Source organism: Rutidosis leptorrhynchoides, chromosome 1, assembly GCF_046630445.1.
Source record: "Rutidosis leptorrhynchoides isolate AG116_Rl617_1_P2 chromosome 1, CSIRO_AGI_Rlap_v1, whole genome shotgun sequence".
Classification (NCBI taxonomy): domain Eukaryota; kingdom Viridiplantae; phylum Streptophyta; class Magnoliopsida; order Asterales; family Asteraceae; genus Rutidosis; species Rutidosis leptorrhynchoides.
In genome coordinates this window covers 650,837,223-650,857,852 of record NC_092333.1, presented here as the reverse complement: position 1 = coordinate 650,857,852, position 20,630 = coordinate 650,837,223, and the positions used below count along the sequence as shown (strand labels likewise).

The 20,630-nt window shown below is 29.5% G+C and overlaps 2 protein-coding genes across 2 annotated transcripts in view; both read right to left on the bottom strand.

The window, feature by feature from the left end:
- The window catches only part of LOC139885790 (26S proteasome non-ATPase regulatory subunit 4 homolog), a 178,064-nt gene that overhangs the window by 47,593 nt on the left and 109,841 nt on the right, over positions 1–20,630 (bottom strand). The gene's annotated exons all lie outside the window — the stretch shown is intronic.
- On the bottom strand, positions 10,192–20,455 carry LOC139885789 (26S proteasome non-ATPase regulatory subunit 4 homolog). Its single transcript, XM_071869544.1, has 8 exons — positions 20,261–20,455; positions 20,035–20,117; positions 19,298–19,402; positions 14,140–14,245; positions 13,990–14,055; positions 13,732–13,780; positions 13,392–13,610; positions 10,192–10,634 (listed from the first exon to the last, which is right to left on the bottom strand). Exons 1-8 carry the CDS (start codon positions 20,358–20,360, stop codon positions 10,583–10,585), a joined length of 780 nt encoding a protein of 259 aa, XP_071725645.1. The 5' UTR covers positions 20,361–20,455; the 3' UTR covers positions 10,192–10,582.

Below are 20,630 nucleotides of genomic sequence, written 5' to 3'. Positions count from 1 at the left end.
TTATTTCACTCTCACAACTTCACACACCACAAATGAAATCTCCTCCCATATTTATACTACTCCATGGAACATTCTAGAACCTAGATATTTTCATGGATATATAAATATCTAGATATTTCTACAACCTACAAATATCTAGATTTTTCTTTTACATTTCAATTTCTAGATTTTTCTCACATATTCTAATATCTAGATATTTTCTTATATATATTAATATCTAGATATTTTACCCATATACATTTACTAATTCCATATTATTCTAAATTTGCATTGTATTTTAACACTTCATTTGGTCGGCCACTTTTTGCATGTCTCCAACATCTTGAACATAACCGATGTTATCTGTTTTAGGTTCAAAAAATGATTACTACTTGACTAATGCATTCTTGTTGTGACTAGGATCCAAACAATACAAAAAGAGAAATGATAACCTGTTGGTATGTTTAGCCAACATTTTATGTAAAATGCTATAGAACATATCTACACTTGAAAAAACATATATATTTTTTAAACAGACAATTTTCAGCTGATTTTTTGGTCCCACATAATCTGATGTAATCCCTTAGGGCATTATCATTGAAAAATATACTCTTACACCTTTCTATACACAGTTTATTTGTCAAAAATTGGAGTTACGGTTAGAAAGTTATGGTTTGACGAAATATCGAAAAACTTGACTGCTGCTGTTACCAAGTGCTGGTATGCACAACAGGACCAGCATACAAACTCCCAAATTGAGATCAATTTAAACTCATTTATACTCGACAACCCCAACCACATCATACATCATTTTGTAGTCTTTCGGGTATACTTTCTAAATCAGTTATTAGTTTGTACCGAAACTTAAACATTTTCAACTTATGAGACCGCAAAGTAGGCCCGGGAGTCATTTTTATAACATTTATCAAAATCGTAAACCTATCCCGTTGATGACTCAAATTTTAAACTAAGCAACCTAAGCTGACCCAATTGATATTTCTCAAAATTACGCATATGGGTCAAAATAGCGCATATCACCCAAATGGGTTATAAATTCCCATAGGCCAAAATCATTTTCAAGACACTAAAAAAACAAAATTCGCTTATCTCGACTTATGGTAACATATAGCATCAGCTGGAAATGGAAAAACACTAATATACAGTAACTAATAGCTATTTTTACATAGCAATCACAAAGCATAAGCTTGTAAACTACTCTTTTTATCTTTTATATTGGAAGCCATTAAATCATGTCTTAACTTTGTTAGTAATATGAAGTGAGCATTAACATCAAGTTAAAAGCATTTCTATATTGAACAAAAATGATAAGACATACACATTATCGTCGATGGATAGTGACAATTTGATATCCCTAAGTTATATAAAACAAAAATATTTGCATTTCTTAAAACATTAACAATATGACCAAGATGGGTGGCATAGATATCCATTGATGTTTTTATACAGGATTAGTCTCTTATTACAAAATCAAGATAATTCCATAGTAAACGGTTTAGACACTTTAGATCCATTAGCGGTAGACTTTAATTGACTTTCAACTAATTTAATCCATTTGACCCATTTACCTTTTAGCTTTTAAGAATCAACCCAACTGACCCATTTTCCTTTTACTTATAAATTTGACTTGACACAACCAACTCATTTTACTTTTAGTTAAAAAGTTGACATGACCAAACGACCCAATTCACTTTAAACTTAAATTTGACTTGTTCTAACAGACCCAGTTTCCTTTTTGTTAAAAATATTTAAGTTTTAATCAACACAACTGAACCCATTCCTTTTAGTTAATTTTTTTTACTATACCTAACTGACACATGTTCCTTTTGGTTAAGAAAATTCAACTTGACACATTCGACCCATTTAAAACAAAACACAACCCATATCAACCCAATTATATATTTTGAATCTTTAAACACAACAACTTAAGAAAAAAACTTGCCTTGATAGTTGTTTCAGCAGATTGTTTAACAAAAACTTGAACAATAACAATAACCGCGTATATAATTTTTTCTCTAAGTACTCTTTTGATCCCGTCTTTCTGGTTGTTTTTGTGGCTTGATTGTTGAGCAAATTCAGAGGTATGAATTCTCATGTGTCACCCATTTTTGAAGTGAATTATGTGTGTGTGAATGAGTTTTCTGAATGAGAACCGATGCTTTATATTTATAAGCAGTTGTCTAAAATTCAAAATAACATAATGGAGGAAAATAGCAGCAGTTACTGAAATACGGTTATTGAATTTTATTCCAGAAGCTCCATCAGGTTTGTTTGGTATATATCTTTAATCTTAGATCTTAGAATAAAGAATAAAATTAAAAATTAAAAACATAAAATTAAAATTTTTGTAAATACTTTTAGTTCACAATCGTATTGAATATATAAAAAATGTAAATGTAAAAATCTTTACAACTATATGAAAAATTAAGTATAACTGAATAACTGAATTAACATTAATTTAAACAAATAATGAAACGCCCCGTCCTAATCCATTCGGACGAAGTCCATATCGATTATAAACGATTCACAACAGTTGATTACATCGCGAGGTACTTGACCTCTATATGATACATTTTACAAACATTGCATTCGTTTTTGAAAAGACAATCTTTCATTACATCGAAAGTTGACAACATGCATACCATTTCGTAATATATCTTACTATAATTGACTTAATAATTATCTTGATGAACTCAACGACTCGAATGCAACATCTTTTGAAATATGTCATGAATGACTCCAAGTAATATCTCTAAGATGAGCAAATGCACAGCGAAAGATTTCTTTCGTACCTGAGAATAAACATGCTTTAAAGTGTCAACCAAAAGGTTGGTGAGTTCATTAGTTTAACATAAATAATCATTTCATAATTTTAATAGACCACAAGATTTCATATTTCCATTTCTCATAAACATACGTCCCATGCATAGAGACAAAAATACCATTCATATGGATTGAACACCTGGTAACCGACATTCACAATATGCATATTAGAATATTCCCTATCATTCCGGGATCCTCCTTCGGACATGATATAAATTTTGAAGTACTAAAGCATCCGGTACTTTGGATGAGGCTTGTTGGGCCCGATAGATCTATCTTTAGGATTCGCGTCAATTAGGATGTCTGTTCCCTAATTCTTAGATTACCAGACTAAAAAGGGGCATATTCGGTTTAATAATTCAACCACAGAATGTAGTTTCATTTACTCGTGTCTATTTCGTAAAACAGTTTTAAAAGCAGCGCATGTATTCTCAACCCAAAAATATAAAGGGTAAAAAGGGAGCAAATGAAACTCACCTAATGTATTTTGTAGTAAAAATACATAGAACGACATTGAACAAGTATAGGGTTGGCCTCGGATTCACGAACCTATATCATTTGTGTATTTATTAATACATATAATCGTAACTGAACAAATATATATATTGTTATTATAGTGATGTAATTTTATATATAATCAATTAATAAGTTTCATTATATATGATTTCATTTTTATATATATAGAAATATTAATATAGTTAGGTTGTATGTATATTAAATATATTTTTGTATATATAGCATTTGTCTGTTGAAATTAGTAATTATAATAATACTTAAATAATATTTGTCATGTAAAAATGTTAATATTGATAATACTTAATATAACTAGTAAAGGTAATAATGTAAATAAAAACTCTATTAATGATAATAGTGATATTGATAATAATACTTGTAAAAATATTAATTTTACTCTTAATAATAGTTATGATACTAATCTTAGTAATTACATAATAATAATAATACTCGTGATAGTTATAATATTGATAATAATATTATTAATAACAATGTTAATTTTAATAATGATAATCTTAAATAAGGTATTAACTTTAATAAAAATGTTAATTTTAGTAAGCATAATAGTTTTAATAAAAGTGATGAGTTCCCTTAATAATATAGTGATAATAATAAAAATAATAGCAGTGTTAATAATAATAATCGAATTTATCATGAACTTCATGTTCAGTTTCTAAACTTATATCCATAGTTCCTATAACTTAAAAGTTTAACCATATTCATAATTTTTGCCTTGTCAACTTTTATTATAAATTTTATAATATAAAGGTTATTAATATGTTCATAATTCTGTCAATAATAATATCAATAATAATACTATAATGATAATGTTACTAATGATAATACTACTAGTTTTTAAAATGATAACACTAGTACTAATAATAACAATAACAATAACATAACAATAACAATAATAATAATAATATTAGCCATAATAATTATTAACATAATACTAATAATAATAATAACAATAAAAATAATAATAATAAATTTTGGTTTTGAAAACTACCTCCAAAGAGCTTTTAAAAAAAAAGTTGTCACCCGCAAGAATCGAACTGAGACCTCCTGAACCCCCGCACACATGTCAAACCAGCTGGGCTACTGCCCATTTTCTAATATTTCCGGATTGCAATTATTTTTAACCCATTCTTATATGATTCCAATTTATCTTCATCTTCTTCATGATTTATATTACTCCAACCATCATCAATACTCTTAATAACGAAATTATGATTTTTATTGCAACTTGTAAACAGCCATAACTTATCAAGGTGCTCAAAAAAAAATATAAAACGAAAAAAAAAACACAATTTATGCAGCATAGCTGCTATCGCTACTTTTTAAAAAAATATATATACTTTTTGAATTCGAGCTCGTTTTAGATAATTGTTTGAACATGAAATATGTTTAAAACTATTACTAGAAGCTTTACAAACCATCAATTTATCTGAAAATAAAATAGAAATTTCGAATTTTACCGATGAACAAATGTTGACTTTTTGAAAATAAAACTTTGACCTCGAAATTGGAATTCGATAGGAAAAATTGAACAATGAGCTTTTGCAGATAGTTTGTACATGTGATTTCTAACAGAAGTGCATTGTTACATTTTTAAAATTGATTCGAGTTTGAGATTTGGCTAAAAAGTGGATGAACAGAGGTGGTTGCTTTTGTTTCTGAAAAATTTCTGTTTTTCCCATTAACAATTGCAGTCGTAGACTTATATAATGTGTTTTAATACCTGTTGTGACAGCTAGATTCGATCCCAATTATTTTGTACTGGAATGGTGGTCGACAAGTGTTTTTCAAACGGACAAATAAATAAATAAATAAATAAATAAATAAATAAATAAATAATAAAGCTTTGATCGATTTGTACTGGGTTTTGTTTGCATTTGAGAATTTGATAACGATATGAAACAGAATTGAGACAAGAACAAAAATGTACTACAGTATAATGGAGATATGAAATTGATTCGGTATCTTTATGAATGGTTTTTCAATTAAATATATAATTATAAATAATAATAATAATAATAATAATAATACATTTAGTATTAATAATAATAATCCTAATACTAATATAAATGATTTCCATTAATAAAATAGTAATAGAAATAATAATAACAAATAATAACATGATGATATTAATAATAACCAAAATGATAATTTTGATAAGTTTATTAATAATAATTAATAAGAATGATAATAATAATTTTTGAAAATAATGATATTAATAATGAAAGTAAATTAATATTAGTAAAGATAACAAATTAATGATACAAATATTAATGTAACAATTATATTCAACTTTTTAATTATGTAATATTTAATAGTCATATGTAATAACTTTTATTAAATATTTATTATTTATACATACAAGATTTTTATTTATACATAAAAATCATATATATATATATATATATATATATATATATATATATATATAATAGTAACTTATCTATTCTATTTATTATTTTACATTGTATACTTTATTCATTTCAAAATATTATATACACTTATATTTATGTTTATATCTATATATGATTTATATATTCAATTACTCATAAATGTTCGTGAATCGTCGGGAATGGCCAAAGGTTAAATGAATATATGAAACAGTTCAAACTTTTCCGAAACTCAATATCACGGACTTTGCTTATCGTGTCGTAAACATATAAATATTAAAGTTTAAATTTGATCGGAAATTTCCAGGTCATCACAAATAACATGAAAATATTTCGACTATTGAAATAAAAGTTGAAATGATACCTGAACTGAAGTAATGAAAATCGATATATCAAAAATTAGCGTGAATACGATTGTATATACTAATTGACAGCACGATTAGTGAAACACGAATCTCAGATACATTCGTTTCAACACACTTGATTGCGTATGGATTATTCAATGAAAGTATGCAAGATAAAACTGAATTTGGGTTAGGATTTAGAGGGATTTGATATACGTACTGGATATCAAGATTTAAAGAACCATTGATTTATGAAGGTCTTGGTAAGTTGAATTGAACGAAGAATCTAGGGTTTCTTTTGATTTCATGTATTTGGTTTTTGGTTCGATGAAGACGACGGGCTATGCTTGTGGTGTTAGAAGATTTTTTTAGAAAGCCACTTAAATCTAACATCAGATATAGTATTCTTACATCAGATAAATTCTTACCATTGGATCAATCAAGAATATACTCTTTTAAGGGTGGGGATTTGCTTATTTAATGGTATTTATTAAAATCTGACATATTTTTAACTTTGTTATAATATATATAGTAGAAATATAGTAGATAGTAGATAGTAGATAGTAGATAGTAGATAGATAGTAGATAGTAGATAGTTAGAGTACTAGAAGTCGTGGCTTTTTTTCACCGTTATGCCAATTTAACGCCAGGGACGGTGGCACCGCCGACTCCCCGTTGACGTTAAACCAGCATTAAAACTCTCCGGCGTTATTATTATTATTATTATTATTATTATTATTATTATTATTACTACTACTACTACTACTACTACTACTACTACTACTACTACTACTACTACTACTACTACTACTACTACTACTACTACTACTACTACTACTACTAGTTTATATCCCGCGTTTTTGCGGGATTTTAATATGAAATAATGTTGTAAGTCTATTAATGTGGTTTTATTATTACGTATTTGATAATCATGATATATATAAAGTGTGTAAACTATAAGAATCATTTATAAGTGGATATTAAAGTGTGTATAGGGATGACACTTGCGTGCAACGGGTATGAGTCCGTTATATTTACGACGCGTCCAGTGGATTTGCAATTTTCAGTGTAAAAATTCGGATTTTTCGACTTTGCCCCCAGTGGAATCTTTTTTTTTGCCCAAAACCTACATATTTTGCCCCAAAATCTTTAAATGTTGTTCAAAACATCCAAATTTTGTCCAAAAACTTCAAATTTTGCCCAAAAACATCCATATTTTGCCCAAAAAATTGCTACGTTTTAAAAAAAAATTCACCCCTGGTGAAAAAAAATCTTGCTTCTGCCGGTGCCTGTGAGCGAATTCAATAATAATCTAATAGTTGAAATTAAATATGTTTTGCTAATATTACTTTTGTTATAATATATATAGAGATAGAGATAGAGATAGAGATAGAGATAGAGATAGATATAGATAGAGAATAGAGATAGAGATAGAGATAGAGATAGAGAATAGAGAATAGAGATAGAGATAGAGATTATTATTATTATTAGACAAAATTTCGTTGTTGGTCCTTAAATTTTGTATTAGATAGCATAGGTGACCTTTATCTATTTTTTTGACTTCGTTAACCTCAAACTATTATATTATTTCATGGATGACCCTGGACTCAACGGGCGTTAATTTTAACCTGTTAATCGAGATCACATGATAAGCACATGAGGGTATTTTTGTCATTTTACACGTTCTCTCCTCCCTTTTTACCCCTTCATCTCCACCTTCATCTTCATCTTTTACTCAAATAGCAAACCCTAATTTTTATCATTAAACCCATATCAAACCAGAATCCACCCAAAAATTTAATCCACCCATCAATTTAAACCACGTATCTACAATTTTACCAATTAACAATTTTAAATATATTTAAGAAATCTTTCATGGGAAGGAATCGAATGAGTACAGTATATAAACAATATGTATAAGCCTAAACTCAATTTATATAAAACATATAATCTTCTTAATAATATTAAACAGTACTGCTCTTGTACTGTTTTTGGAGTATACTCCGTAATATATAGCTTTCATTTGCCTTGCGAAAGTGGGTTTGCTCCGTCTTTTTAAATGGCTATACTGATTTCGTTTTATTACCAAAAGTGTCGTACTCCACTTTCAATAATTCATAATTTATATACATAATATTAACAAAAGAAAATCATCGATTAAAATTAAATATTCACAAGTGGAAAAACATAAAACAAACATCGGTTTGATTTGATTGTAATTTGGATTTAGATATTTTGAACTAGGATTTCGATTGGAATTTTAGACGTCAGGTCTTAGAGTTTGTGATTTGATACTGTAAAATTGATAACAATCAGGGTTTGATATTTGGGTAAAAGATGAAGATGAAGATGATGGAGTTAAAAAGAATATGTAACACATAAAACGACAAAAATACCCTTACGTGATTGTCATGGGATCTCATTTAGCGGGATAATATTAACGTCAGTTAAGCTCAGGGTCATCCGTGAAATAATATAATAGTTCGAGGTCAACGAAGTCAAAAAAATAGATAAAGGTCACCTATGCTATTTAATACAAAGTTTAAGGACCAACGACGCATTTTTGTCTTATTATTATTATTATTATTATTATTATTATTATTATTATTATTATTATTATTATTATTCCGTATTATTTTGGGCAAAAGTTAGCATTTTCTTAATATTAATTAGTTGTTCTTTAAAAAAATCTAGGTTTTGGCTTAGAAATTGTTCTTTATTGCATTGCAGATTGATTTGTATGTAGTCATAATACCGAGTTAATAATAATATATATACAACTAGGTTAAGGATATGTGAATTCACGGGTATATTTAACAAGATATGTAAAGATACTTATAAAAGAATGACTAGCATACGACCCGCGTAAAAATTCCAGTGAGTTTGTAAGGGACAATTCAAATATCGAATTGTTCGAATAATACGAATTTATAAAGTATTTTTCAGGCTGTTCAGAAATCAAAAAAAATATCACAAGTAATGTTGAATTAATGATAATAAACCAGACAAGTTACAATCGAAATCATCAAATAACGGGAGGTTGAAATCCATAATATTGCAAAAAAAACTTGACTTCGTAGTTAAAGATATGGAGTGAAAGATAATATTAAAGATACATATATTGACTTGAAGGAAAATCGAAATCGAAATGTTTATAATTACAAAGATAGAGATATGGAGTGAAACAAATTAGAAAAAATATAATTAAAATTAAAGACTAAAACAAAATTTTAAATTCGAGCTGTATTAATTTGACTTGGAAACAGTGGCGGAAATAGCATGGGGCAAGGGGGGGCAGATGCCCCCAGTCAATTTGCAATTTTTAGTGTAAAAATTTTGGGTTTTTCGACTTTGCCCCCGGTGGAATTTTTTTTTGCCCCAAAACCTCCGTATTTTGCCCCAAAACCTTCATATTTTGCCTAAAAACCTCCACATTTTGCTCAAAAATCACCATATTTTTCTCAAAAACCTCCATATTTTACCAAAAAAAGTTGATACGCTTTAAAAAAAATTTCGCCCCGGGTGAAAAAAATTTCTGTTTTCGCCACTGCTTGGAAAGTAAATATATATACTCAACTCATATCTTGTACATTATACAATTAATATTTATAACATTAAGATATTCAAAATTTTCAAACTAAATTTGGTTTTCAATTAAACCAAAACTGAACCGAAATCGGTTTTGCTCGATCGAAAAATCAATTTTCAAAGTCAATTTGATTTTTTTCGATTTGATTTCGATTCGGTATTCGGTAAACGGTTCAACCACCCTTACTTCGAATTAGTAACTGCAAGCATAATGAATCAAGAGCTCACTTAAAAATTAGTAATGGCAAGAAAAAAAACTATCATGTGAACTAAAGAAAGTAAAGAGAGTGTCTGTTTATTTAGAAACTCATAATTGGGGGTTTCATAAAAAACGTGAGGACAAGTGAGCATGGGTCCAAAAAGTGAAAAATAAGTAATAGAAAAATTGGAAAGTGGGTGGATCAAAGAGTTTTACCTGGACGTAATCAGACATTCAAATTTTCTTAGGCCAAGTGATAACATAATAGCTAAAATTCTCACTAATATCACTCAAAAGATAAGAGCATTTTAAGCCTCGAATCAGTCAAATTCACAACCAAATGGTTAGCCAGAATTACAAATTACAATTCTTGTAACAAGTTACCATTTACATATAAAATGATTCAACACTTCTTAACGCCTTAATTCACAGCTATTTTGGTATTTAAAGAAAGAACACCATATCCAGTTACATGTAACATGTAATAAATGTAAAAAGAGAACTTTTCAAGGTTCAGGTGACCTACTCTTGAAAACTTGAAAGAGGTTATCGTTGATAATGAGGTTATTGTTGATAAACCGTGAACGTCTGAACTCGACGCGTATAATAAACTCCGACAAATGTACCATAAGGTCCCAATTCTTGTGAACTCGAACACTATGATTTAAACCTGTACTTCAAATATGCCTCACGTTTAGTAGCTTCATTCTTCAGCTTAATAATTCTTCGGCTTCATTATTCCCTTTTTTCCTTTCAACCAAACTGCACGCATAATAGTATACATATACATATACATATATGTACATATATACATACATACATACATACATACATACATGTATACATACATATATATGATATATATACACATATACATATGTATATACATATATTTATCCCATGTACATATATATATATAGGGCCAGGATCAATGGGGAAGTAACCAATCGGGGGGAAGCGGGGAGAAGCAAAACTAATTTTATTTTTTTCGTTTTTTGAAAAAACTTTGTTCACGAACATTATAGATTGGATGAAAATATGAACATTTAATAAAGACACTTTGTGATAAATGTTTTTATTCTGGCGGGAAAACGCTCGAAGAAGTAATATATAACAATTATCGTGTTTTTTCGAGCGTATGTTGAGGTTTTAGCTATTGGGGTTTAGATATTAGGGTTTAGATATTAGGGTTTAGAAATTTAGGGTTTAGGGTTTAAGATTTAGGGTTTAGATTTAGGATTTAGATTGAGTTTTTAACACGAACGGTTTAGAGTTTAGGGTTTAAGGTTTGGTGTTTTGAGTTTATGGAATAAACCCAAAACACCAAACACCAAACCCTAAACTCTAAACCGGGCTAAATTTTACTTCACAAAACATGGAAAAAAAACGTTCATATTCTTCACGAACAATATTATCTTGAATGTTATTTTTGTCGATCGTTTTCCCGCCTAAATAATAACATTCATCACGAAGTGTCTCTTCTAAATGTTCATATTTTCGTTGATCTTGATGCCGGGAAAAAAAAAATTCAAAAAAACGAAAAAAAAAATTTGCTTCCCCCCGATTGGTTACTTCCCCATTGATCCTCTCTCTCTCTCTCTCTCTCTCTCTCTCTCTCTGTGTGTGTGTGCGCGCGCGCGTGTGTGAGATAAGCACATTTTTGTAGATAAGTATATTTATTTTTTTGATTTACATCAAATTTAGCCCAATTCAAGGTTCGGAGTTTGGGGTTTAGGATTTCCGAGGTTGGAATTTATTGTTTAGATTCTAAAAAAGTAGTTTTTTTTTAAATAAAAAATAAAAAAATCAATTATCATACATTTGATGTAGGATAACTAAATATGAGGTTTTTATTTTCTAACTTCAGCCCGATTTAGAGTTTAAGGTTTAATATTTGGGGTTTAGATCTCTAACCCTTAAACCATTCGTCTTAAACGCTAAATTTGCTAAATTTAAAGCCTAAATCTAAACCCTATCATCTAAACAATAATATTTTTTTTAACTACTTTATTTGAATCTAAACAATAAATAATAACCCCCAAAATCTTAAAACCTAAACTTTAAACCCTAATTTTGATGTAATTTAAAAAATAAATTTACTTATCCCAAAAAGTTGCTTAGCACTAATACCAAAACAAGTTTAATTCAGTTGTGAACACTTAAAAGATACACCATGAAAGATTGATGTCAAACGGAAGTTGAAAGATGATCTCTCTTGAGAGCGTTTGAGTTTCAACTGAAATAATCGACTATGTGGAGCAATCAGGTCATAGTTGTGATTCATTTATCGTCTATATTCGTCATTACCGTAATAAATAGTCGTAGATGATTTCATGAGAGAAAAAAGAGAAGTGGATGTTAATATGAATCAGATGGATAACAAAGATGTATAATGATAATAAATAGTCGTGTGTGTGTATATTATATATATATATGTATATATATATATGTATATATATATATATATATATATATATATATATATATATATATATATATATATATATGTGCGTATATATATATATATATGGACATTTAAAAAAGACACTTTGTGATCAATGTTATTTCTTCGAGCGTTTTCCCGCCAAAATAATAACATTCATCATAAAGTGTCTTTTTTAAATGTTCATATTTTCATGTGATCTTAATGTTTGAAAAAAAAAAATTACTTCCCCCACTTTCTCCCAAAAAAAAGTGCTTCCCTGTATATGTATATGTATATGTATATGTATATGTATATGTATATAGGGGCAGGATCAATGGGGAAGTAACCAATCGGGGGGGAAGCGGGGGGAAGCAAAAAAAAAAAAAATTCGTTTTTTTTTTGAAATTTTTTTTTTCCGGTATCAAGATCACACAAAAATATGAACATTTAGAAAAGACACTTCGTGATGAGTGTTATTATTTAAGCGGGAAAACGATCGACAAAAATAACATTCAAGATAATATTGTTCGTAAAGAATGTGAACGTTTTTTTTCTTCATGTTTTGTGAAATAAAATTTAGCCCGATTTAGAGTTTAGGGTTTGGTGTTTTGGGTTTATTCCATAAACCCAAACACCAAACCCTAAACCCTAAGCTCTAAACCGTTCGTGTTAAAAACTCAATCTAAATCCTAAATCTAAACCCTAAACCTCTAAACCCTAGTATCTAAACCCTATAAACCCTAATATCTAAACCCTAATATCTAAAACCTCAACATACGTTCGAAAAACACGATAATTGTTATATATTACTTCTTCGAGCGTTTTCCCGCCAAAATAAAAACATTTATCACAAAGTGTCTTTATTAAATGTTCATATTTTCATCCAATCTATAATGTTCGTGAACAAAGTTTTTTCAAAAAACGAAAAAAAAAAAAAAAAAAAAATTTGCTTCCCCCCGATTGGTTACTTCCCCTTGATCGTACCATATATATATATATATATATATATATATATATATATATATATATATATATATATATATATATATATATATATATATATATAAGCAAAAGAAATATATAGTGATAAAAACCTGGATATGATGTCACGAACTCGTGTACGAGAATCAGCTGGAACGTGTTTAATGAGGCTGTTATTATTATTATCAGTACAAGCAACAAATGCATCAAGATCCATCTTACAATTAGCGAATCGTTCGTCAAGAAAAAAATTGACAACATCATTAGCGACACCCTGCTCTTTGAACTTGTTCCCATACCAGTGCGCTTCGCCCATTTCGAAATCTATAGGACTGTCACGCAAGAGCAAACATAACATACATAGTTACACACTAGTGTAGTGTAGTGTAGTGTAGTGTAGATAAAAGTAGAAAAGTGAAACATTTAAGCATAAACCAAAAAGTACATACATACCCTCCAGTAAAGAAAAGGAACCTTTTTGGGTTACTTGGATAATGATCTACTCCCTCCGTCCCAGATTAATTGTCCCCAGACAAAAAACACACAGTTTTAGGAAATCCCACTAACTTTATTTCTCCACCAATGAAATATCTTCTCTCTCCATATCCACCAATGAAATATCTCCTTTCCTTTCTATTTATGGAAGTAGACAATTAATTTGGGACATCCCAAAATGGAATACTGGACAATAATTTAGGGACGGAGGGAGTAGTTTATCCGCGCATGAATTGAACACCTCAAAAAAATCCAACTCACCACCACGTAATGCCCGAATACCTGAGAAACAAGGCGAAACTGAATAAAATAATGATCATACCCTACAAAGATACAACATTAAAAAAACAAGAGTAGGAAGCTAACATCGAAGGTGAGTCCGGATTTCATCAAAATCACTAGTAGTTTCAAGCGTTGCTGTTTTTTCTAAAGTACCCATTGTTAATATGCCTATAGCGTTCCTCGGATTAGACTGCAAGAAAACAATTCTGACAATTAGTGATACGAAACAAATAAAAAAAATAAAAAATAAACAGTAGAACACAAACTTGTAAATTGATGGATCGAGATGGAATTAATTTGGCCTCTCTTCAATTTGAACATATAATCAAACATACATGGAAGAGATCAAGGGATAAGCCCTAGACAAAATTACGCGGATAGTACCATATGTCACGGATAGATAGTTTGATGAAAAGAAAATGAAGATATTTAGATCTAAATGTAAAAAAGAAAGAAAGCGATTTTAACAGATCAACTAACGACGTTACCGATTTGGACTATCTGTGAAATGAGTATAAACTACAAGGACTATGTAGATAAAAAAAATGATAGTTTGACTATCCGTGAAATATGGTACAAACAACATAGACTATCCACGTAAGTTTATCTAAGCACTAATCTAGGGATAAGTGGATAGCGGAAATGGTAAGAGCTAGTAAGCAAGGTAACTGTTTCGGCGCCCGGGCCGACTGACAGGTTAAGGGCAATGGCAACGAAAACAAAGAGGGAACATATGTCCAAAAAGAGAGGTTTTTTTAATTTCACCAAATTCGAGGTTTAAAGTTTGGAGTTCAAATTTTAGAGGGTAGTATTTATTGTTTAGATTCTAAAATTAGTTTTTTGAAGGGAAAAAAATTCACTTATTATCGAGTTTCCTTTTTTGCAGAGCCAGTTATCATGTATTTGATGTAGGATTACCAATAACCAGATACGATGTTTCTTTTCTGAATTTAGCCCGATTTAGAATTTAGAGTATCGTGTTTACTGTGTCTAGAGTTTAGATCCCTAAACCCTAAAAACAAAACCGTTCGCGTTAAGCGCTAAAATTAAAGCCACATCTAAACCCTAAACTCAAACCCTAACTTCTAAGCCCTAAACATTATTGTTAGTCCTTTTTCATTAGTATTTAATACTGTTTCATTAGTTTTGAGTTATTTTATGTTATCATCGGTGTTGCAAAAATCGGCCAACTCGGTCGAGAACTCGGGGAGTTCTAGGTTTCAAATTGTTGTCGAGTTCTCGGCCCATACTTGGCCAAAAAATCAGTCTACGGCCAATAAATCGGGAAAAATGGGCAAAAACAAAAAGAAAATAAGAAAATCGGGGATAAACTCGGTCAACTGAGAGCTGCGTATTTTATTTTAAATTTAACTTTTAGCCCCTTGTACTTATCAAACTAACCCGCTACTCTATTTAATATAACAATTTTAATTTATTTAATGTCTTAATTAACTATATACAATTTATACCATATATTTTAATAATATTATTTATATATCAAAAAGTCAATGTTAGTCAATATCCGAGTTCTCTCCCAAGAACTCCCCGAGTTACCGAGAACTCCATCAAAATTCTCAACCGAGTTCTCCCCGAGAAGCGATTTCTTCAACCTTGGTTATCACACATCATATGAATGAGAACTCGTGTAAAAAGATAAATTGGAAAATAAATGTAAAAAAGTTGTTTAAAAAACTACTTTTATAAATCTAAACAATAAATAACTCCTAAAACTCTAATACCCAAACCCTAAATTGTGTTTAATTCAAATATACATATTTACTTATCACTTTATCCCCGCTTGTCATCCATTTATATTGCATGCATCATAATTGTATATGTAAATTCACGTTTTTGGTACTCAGATAAATTTACAGCATTATTTGGAGGGCTTAATGTTGATAACAAAAAGGTTCAACATGTGTATTAAGATTAGTTTGTAGTTTCCAACTATATAATGGCTATTGGCTAAGTAATAGAAAAAAAAAAAAAAAAAACAAAACGATAACGGATGCTTGGAGAGGTAGTGAAGAATTAAAGGAGTGAAGATATGTTTATGCATTTAAAAACGTAGTGGGTTTTTATTCAGATGACATGGATATGTTTAGTTTCATAAAATGGTTAAGTTGCATACTTATCTCATGGTGGTATAAAAAACAAGAGAAAGAAAAAATTGAGATAAGGATGAACATGGTCGTTGTGTTAGAAAGTTACAGTATCGACCGAGGAAGCTGGGTGTTTAATTCCCAGATATGCCCTTAATTCTTTTTCCAAGTTACAAATCACTCAACAAAATTAATAAACAATATATAAAATAATTATAATTAATATGTGGTCCAAAAGTGTTCTCACCAAAGTTTAAAATGAGAATATATATATATATATATATATATATATATATATATATATATATATATATATATATATATATATATATATATATATATATATATATATATATGGTTTTAATCAAGAGGGAAGCACTTTTTTGGGGGGAAGTAAATTTTTTATTTTTTTTAAAATTTTTTTTTCAAATATTAAGATCACATGAAAATATAAACATTTCAAAAAGACACTTTGTAATAAATGTTATTATTTTGGCGAGAAAACGCTCGAAAAATAAATGATTACATTAATCATATGTAATGTCTTGATTAAAATTCTTTTTTATCGTTTTTTTTTCCACGCAGAATTTAAAATCCATGGAAATTTGATTTTACCATTTTCATGGCTTCTCAATTTTATTTTTAATTTTATTTAAAAAAAATTTCCCTACTTATTGACCGGAGGTCCACTCGGAAGCAATCTCTCTATACGTCGAATTGAGAGAGGGATGACTTTCTCTACTTTTGAGAGTATTTTTTACTCTGGGTGAAAAAATGACTTGTCTTTATTCTCGGATAGGGGAAACATTGTCTACATCTCACCTCCCCCATACACCACTCATGTGGTATTGGGTTTTGTTGTTGTTGTTGTTGTGTGAAGTTTTTTTTTTTCAAAATTTAGTCCGATTTGGAGTTTAGGGTTTTGGGTTTAGTAAACCTAAACTCTAAACTTTAAACCGTTCGTGTTAAGAATTCAATCTAAACCCTAATTTCTAAACATTAAACCCTAATATCTAAACCCTAAATTTCTAAACCCTAATTACTAAACCCTAATTTCTAACCCCTTAAAAAACATTTTAATTAAAACATTGCATATGATGGATGTTATCATTTATTTCTTCGAGCGTTTTTCCCGTATGTGGTATTGGGTTTTATTGTTGTTGTTGTTGTGAGAAGTTTTTTTTTTCAAAATTTAACCCGATTTGGAGTTTAGGGTTTTAGGTTTAGTAAACCCTAAACTCTAAACTTTAAACCGTTCGTGTTAAAAATTCAATCTAAACCCTAATTTCTAAACATTAAACCCTAATATCTAAACCCTAATTACTAAACCCTAATTTCTAACCCCTTAAAAAACATTTTAATTAAAACATTGCATATGATGGATGTTATCATTTATTTCTTCGAGCGTTTTCCCGCCAAAATAATAACATTTATCACAAAGTGTCTTTTTTAGATTTTCATGTGATAGTAATGTTTGAAAAAAAAAACGAAAAAAAATTACTTCCCCCATAAAAAGTGTTTCCCTCTTGATTAAAACGCTATATATATATATATATATATATATATATATATATATATATATATATATATATATATATATATATATATATATATAGTAGGATCAAGGGGGAAGTAACCAATCGGGGGGAAGCGAGGGAAGCAATTTTTTTTTTAAAAAAAAAAACTTTGTTCACGAACATTATAGATTGGATGAAAATATGAACATTTAATATAGACACTTTGTGATAAATGCTTTTATTTTGGCGGGAAAACGCTCGAAGAAGTAATATATAACAATTATCGTGTTTTTCGAGCGTATGTTGAGGTTTTAGATATTAGGGTTTAGAAATTTAGGGTTTAGGGTTTAGATTTAGGATTTAGATTGAGTTTTTAACACGAACGGCTTGGAGTTTAGAGTTTAGGGTTGGTGTTTTGGGTTTATGGAATAAACCCAAAACACCAAACCCTAAACTCTAAATCGGGCTAAATTTTACTTCACAAAACATGAAAAAAAAACGTTTACATTCTTCACGAACAATATTATCTTGAATGTTAGTTTTGTCGATCGTTTTCCCGCCTAAATAATAACATTCATCACGAAGTGTCTTTTCTAAATGTTCATATTTTCGTGTGATCTTGATGCCGGAAAAAAAAATTCAAAAAAAAAACAAAAAATAAAATAAAATTTGCTTCCCCCGATTGGTTACTTCCCCATTGATCCTGCCCCTATATATGTATATATATGTATATATGTATATATATGTATATATGTATATATATGTATATATATATAAATAGGGGCAGGATCAATGGGGAAGTAACCAATCTGGGGGAAGCGGGGGGAAGCAAAAAAAAAATCGTTTTTTTTTGGATTTTTTTTTCCGGCATCAAGATCACACGAAAATATGAACATTTAGAAAAGACACTTCGTGATGAATGTTATTATTTAGGCGGGAAAACGATCGATAAAAATAACATTCAAGATAATATTGTTCGTGAAGAATATGAACGTTTTTTTTCTTCATGTTTTGTGAAGTAAAATTTAGCCCGATTTAGAGTTTAGGGTTCAGGGTTTAGGGTTTAGGGTTTGGGGTTTGGTGTTTTGGGTTTATGGACCCTAAACTCTAAACCGTTCGTGTTAAAAACTCAATCTAAATCCTAAATCTAAACCCTAAATCTAACTCCTAAACCCTAAATTTCTAAACCCTAATATCTAAACCCTATAAACCTAATATCTAAACCCTAATATCTAAACCCTAATAGCTAAAACCTCAACATACGCTCGAAAAACACGATAATTGTTATATATTACTTCTTCGAGCGTTTTCCCGCCAAAATAAAAACATTTATCACAAAGTGTCTTTATTAAATGTTCATATTTTCATATCATCTATAATGTTCGTGAACAAAGTTTTTTCAAAAAACGAAAAGAAAAAAAAAGTTTTTGCTTCCCCTCGATTGGTTACTTCCCTCTTGATCCAACCACTATATATATATATATATATATATATATATATATATATATATATATATATATATATATATATATATATATATATATATATATATATATATATAGTGGTTGGATCAAGAGGGAAGTAACCAATCGGTTGTTAAACTAAAGCAAAAGAGGAAAAAACCTTGAGTTTAGCTCGGCAATACACTCGAACACAATCAACTTGAAGACGATAACGACCTAGACGCATCATCCATTTAGAAGTGTCGACACAAATAAAAATAATCTCCTAGAATATCAACCAAACAAGTTAAATTAGATAACTACGTAGATAGCTGGATAGATAGCATAAACAAAGAAGAAAAGCAGAAAACAATATCTCGGCCACCAAGCTTTTGAATTGGGAATTAAACTGACAAAACATTACAGACTATAGACCCTAGACGACTACACTAATTGTATTGCGAATGAGATCAAATAGACCGTCCGCTCGCTTCTTATGTCTATTTATACAGCGAGAATTACAAAACACTCCTTGTTAACATTATGGAGATTGGATCTTTAAGGTAACATTCATCTTTTGAATATTAAAATTTTTAAAACAGTTAAGATTCATCTGAAGAATGTATAATCAAAATCAATGAGAATATGAAAACAAAAAAGTGATATTTAACAAAAGCTGGTCAAGATAGATGCAATTTTGAATGTTAACAGTTCAAGATAAAAAAAATTTGTGAGTTATAACACTAATTGATGACTATTATACATCGATAAAATTCCCTAGATAAATGTGAACTGCTAAAGAATAGAAAAATCAATCTGCAATGCAATAAAGATCAATTTGAAAGCTAAACCCTAGAATAATTCTAACTTAAAATGAAGACAAAGTTTAAAATAATAAAACTAAAGATGAAAACTAACGTGTTCTTCCTTCGACGGAAATGGACTCTTTGGATATTTCCAGGAGTCAACCTTTTTAAGTCCATTTTTAAGTCCATGGAGCTCTGCAATTAAACACGTCAAGCCGTCACAGATGTCATTTCGCGTAGTGGCACATAACACAACATACAATAATCACGCTAATAATAATTTAATAATACGAATAGACATTTAGATAGATAGATAGATATATGTATATATATTTTACCGGAGGCTCCGGCGAGACCACGGCGGTGGATAAGAGAACTAGAAGATATTGATGAACGGAGTACGGTTAGAGCCTGACGAGCCGCCAATATTGACGCCATCTTTTGCAGATGTTGACCTAATTTTTTGCCGTGCTTCTCGATCGGCGAGCCAAGTGTGGTGTGGTTGAAGAATTGGGAGAGGGAAGCGTATCATGTTCTAGCGGTGCAAAAAAAGATGCTATAGCCTATAGGTCCTAAGACTTTCTAAGGGGCTGTTTCTTTTGGGATTAATGAGATTAATTGTTGCAAAAGCTTATTCGGTCACCAGTTTGTTTGTTTACTTGTGCATTAATGATTAATAAAAAACTAAAGTAATGACTTTCTCGGTCA

Bases quoted from the DNA above. Each gene is read 5' to 3' on its own strand.
- LOC139885789 (XM_071869544.1), bottom strand. From the start codon at position 20,360: ATGGCGTCAATATTGGCGGCTCGTCAGGCTCTAACCGTACTCCGTTCA. The intron at 19,403-20,034 runs GTTAGTTTTCAT...TTGATATTCTAG, and splicing joins TTCCGTCGAAGGAAGAACAC to GAGATTATTTTTATTTGTGT. The intron at 13,781-13,989 runs TACTCCCTCCGT...GGACGGAGGGAG, and splicing joins CAATTCATGCGCGGATAAAC to TAGATCATTATCCAAGTAAC.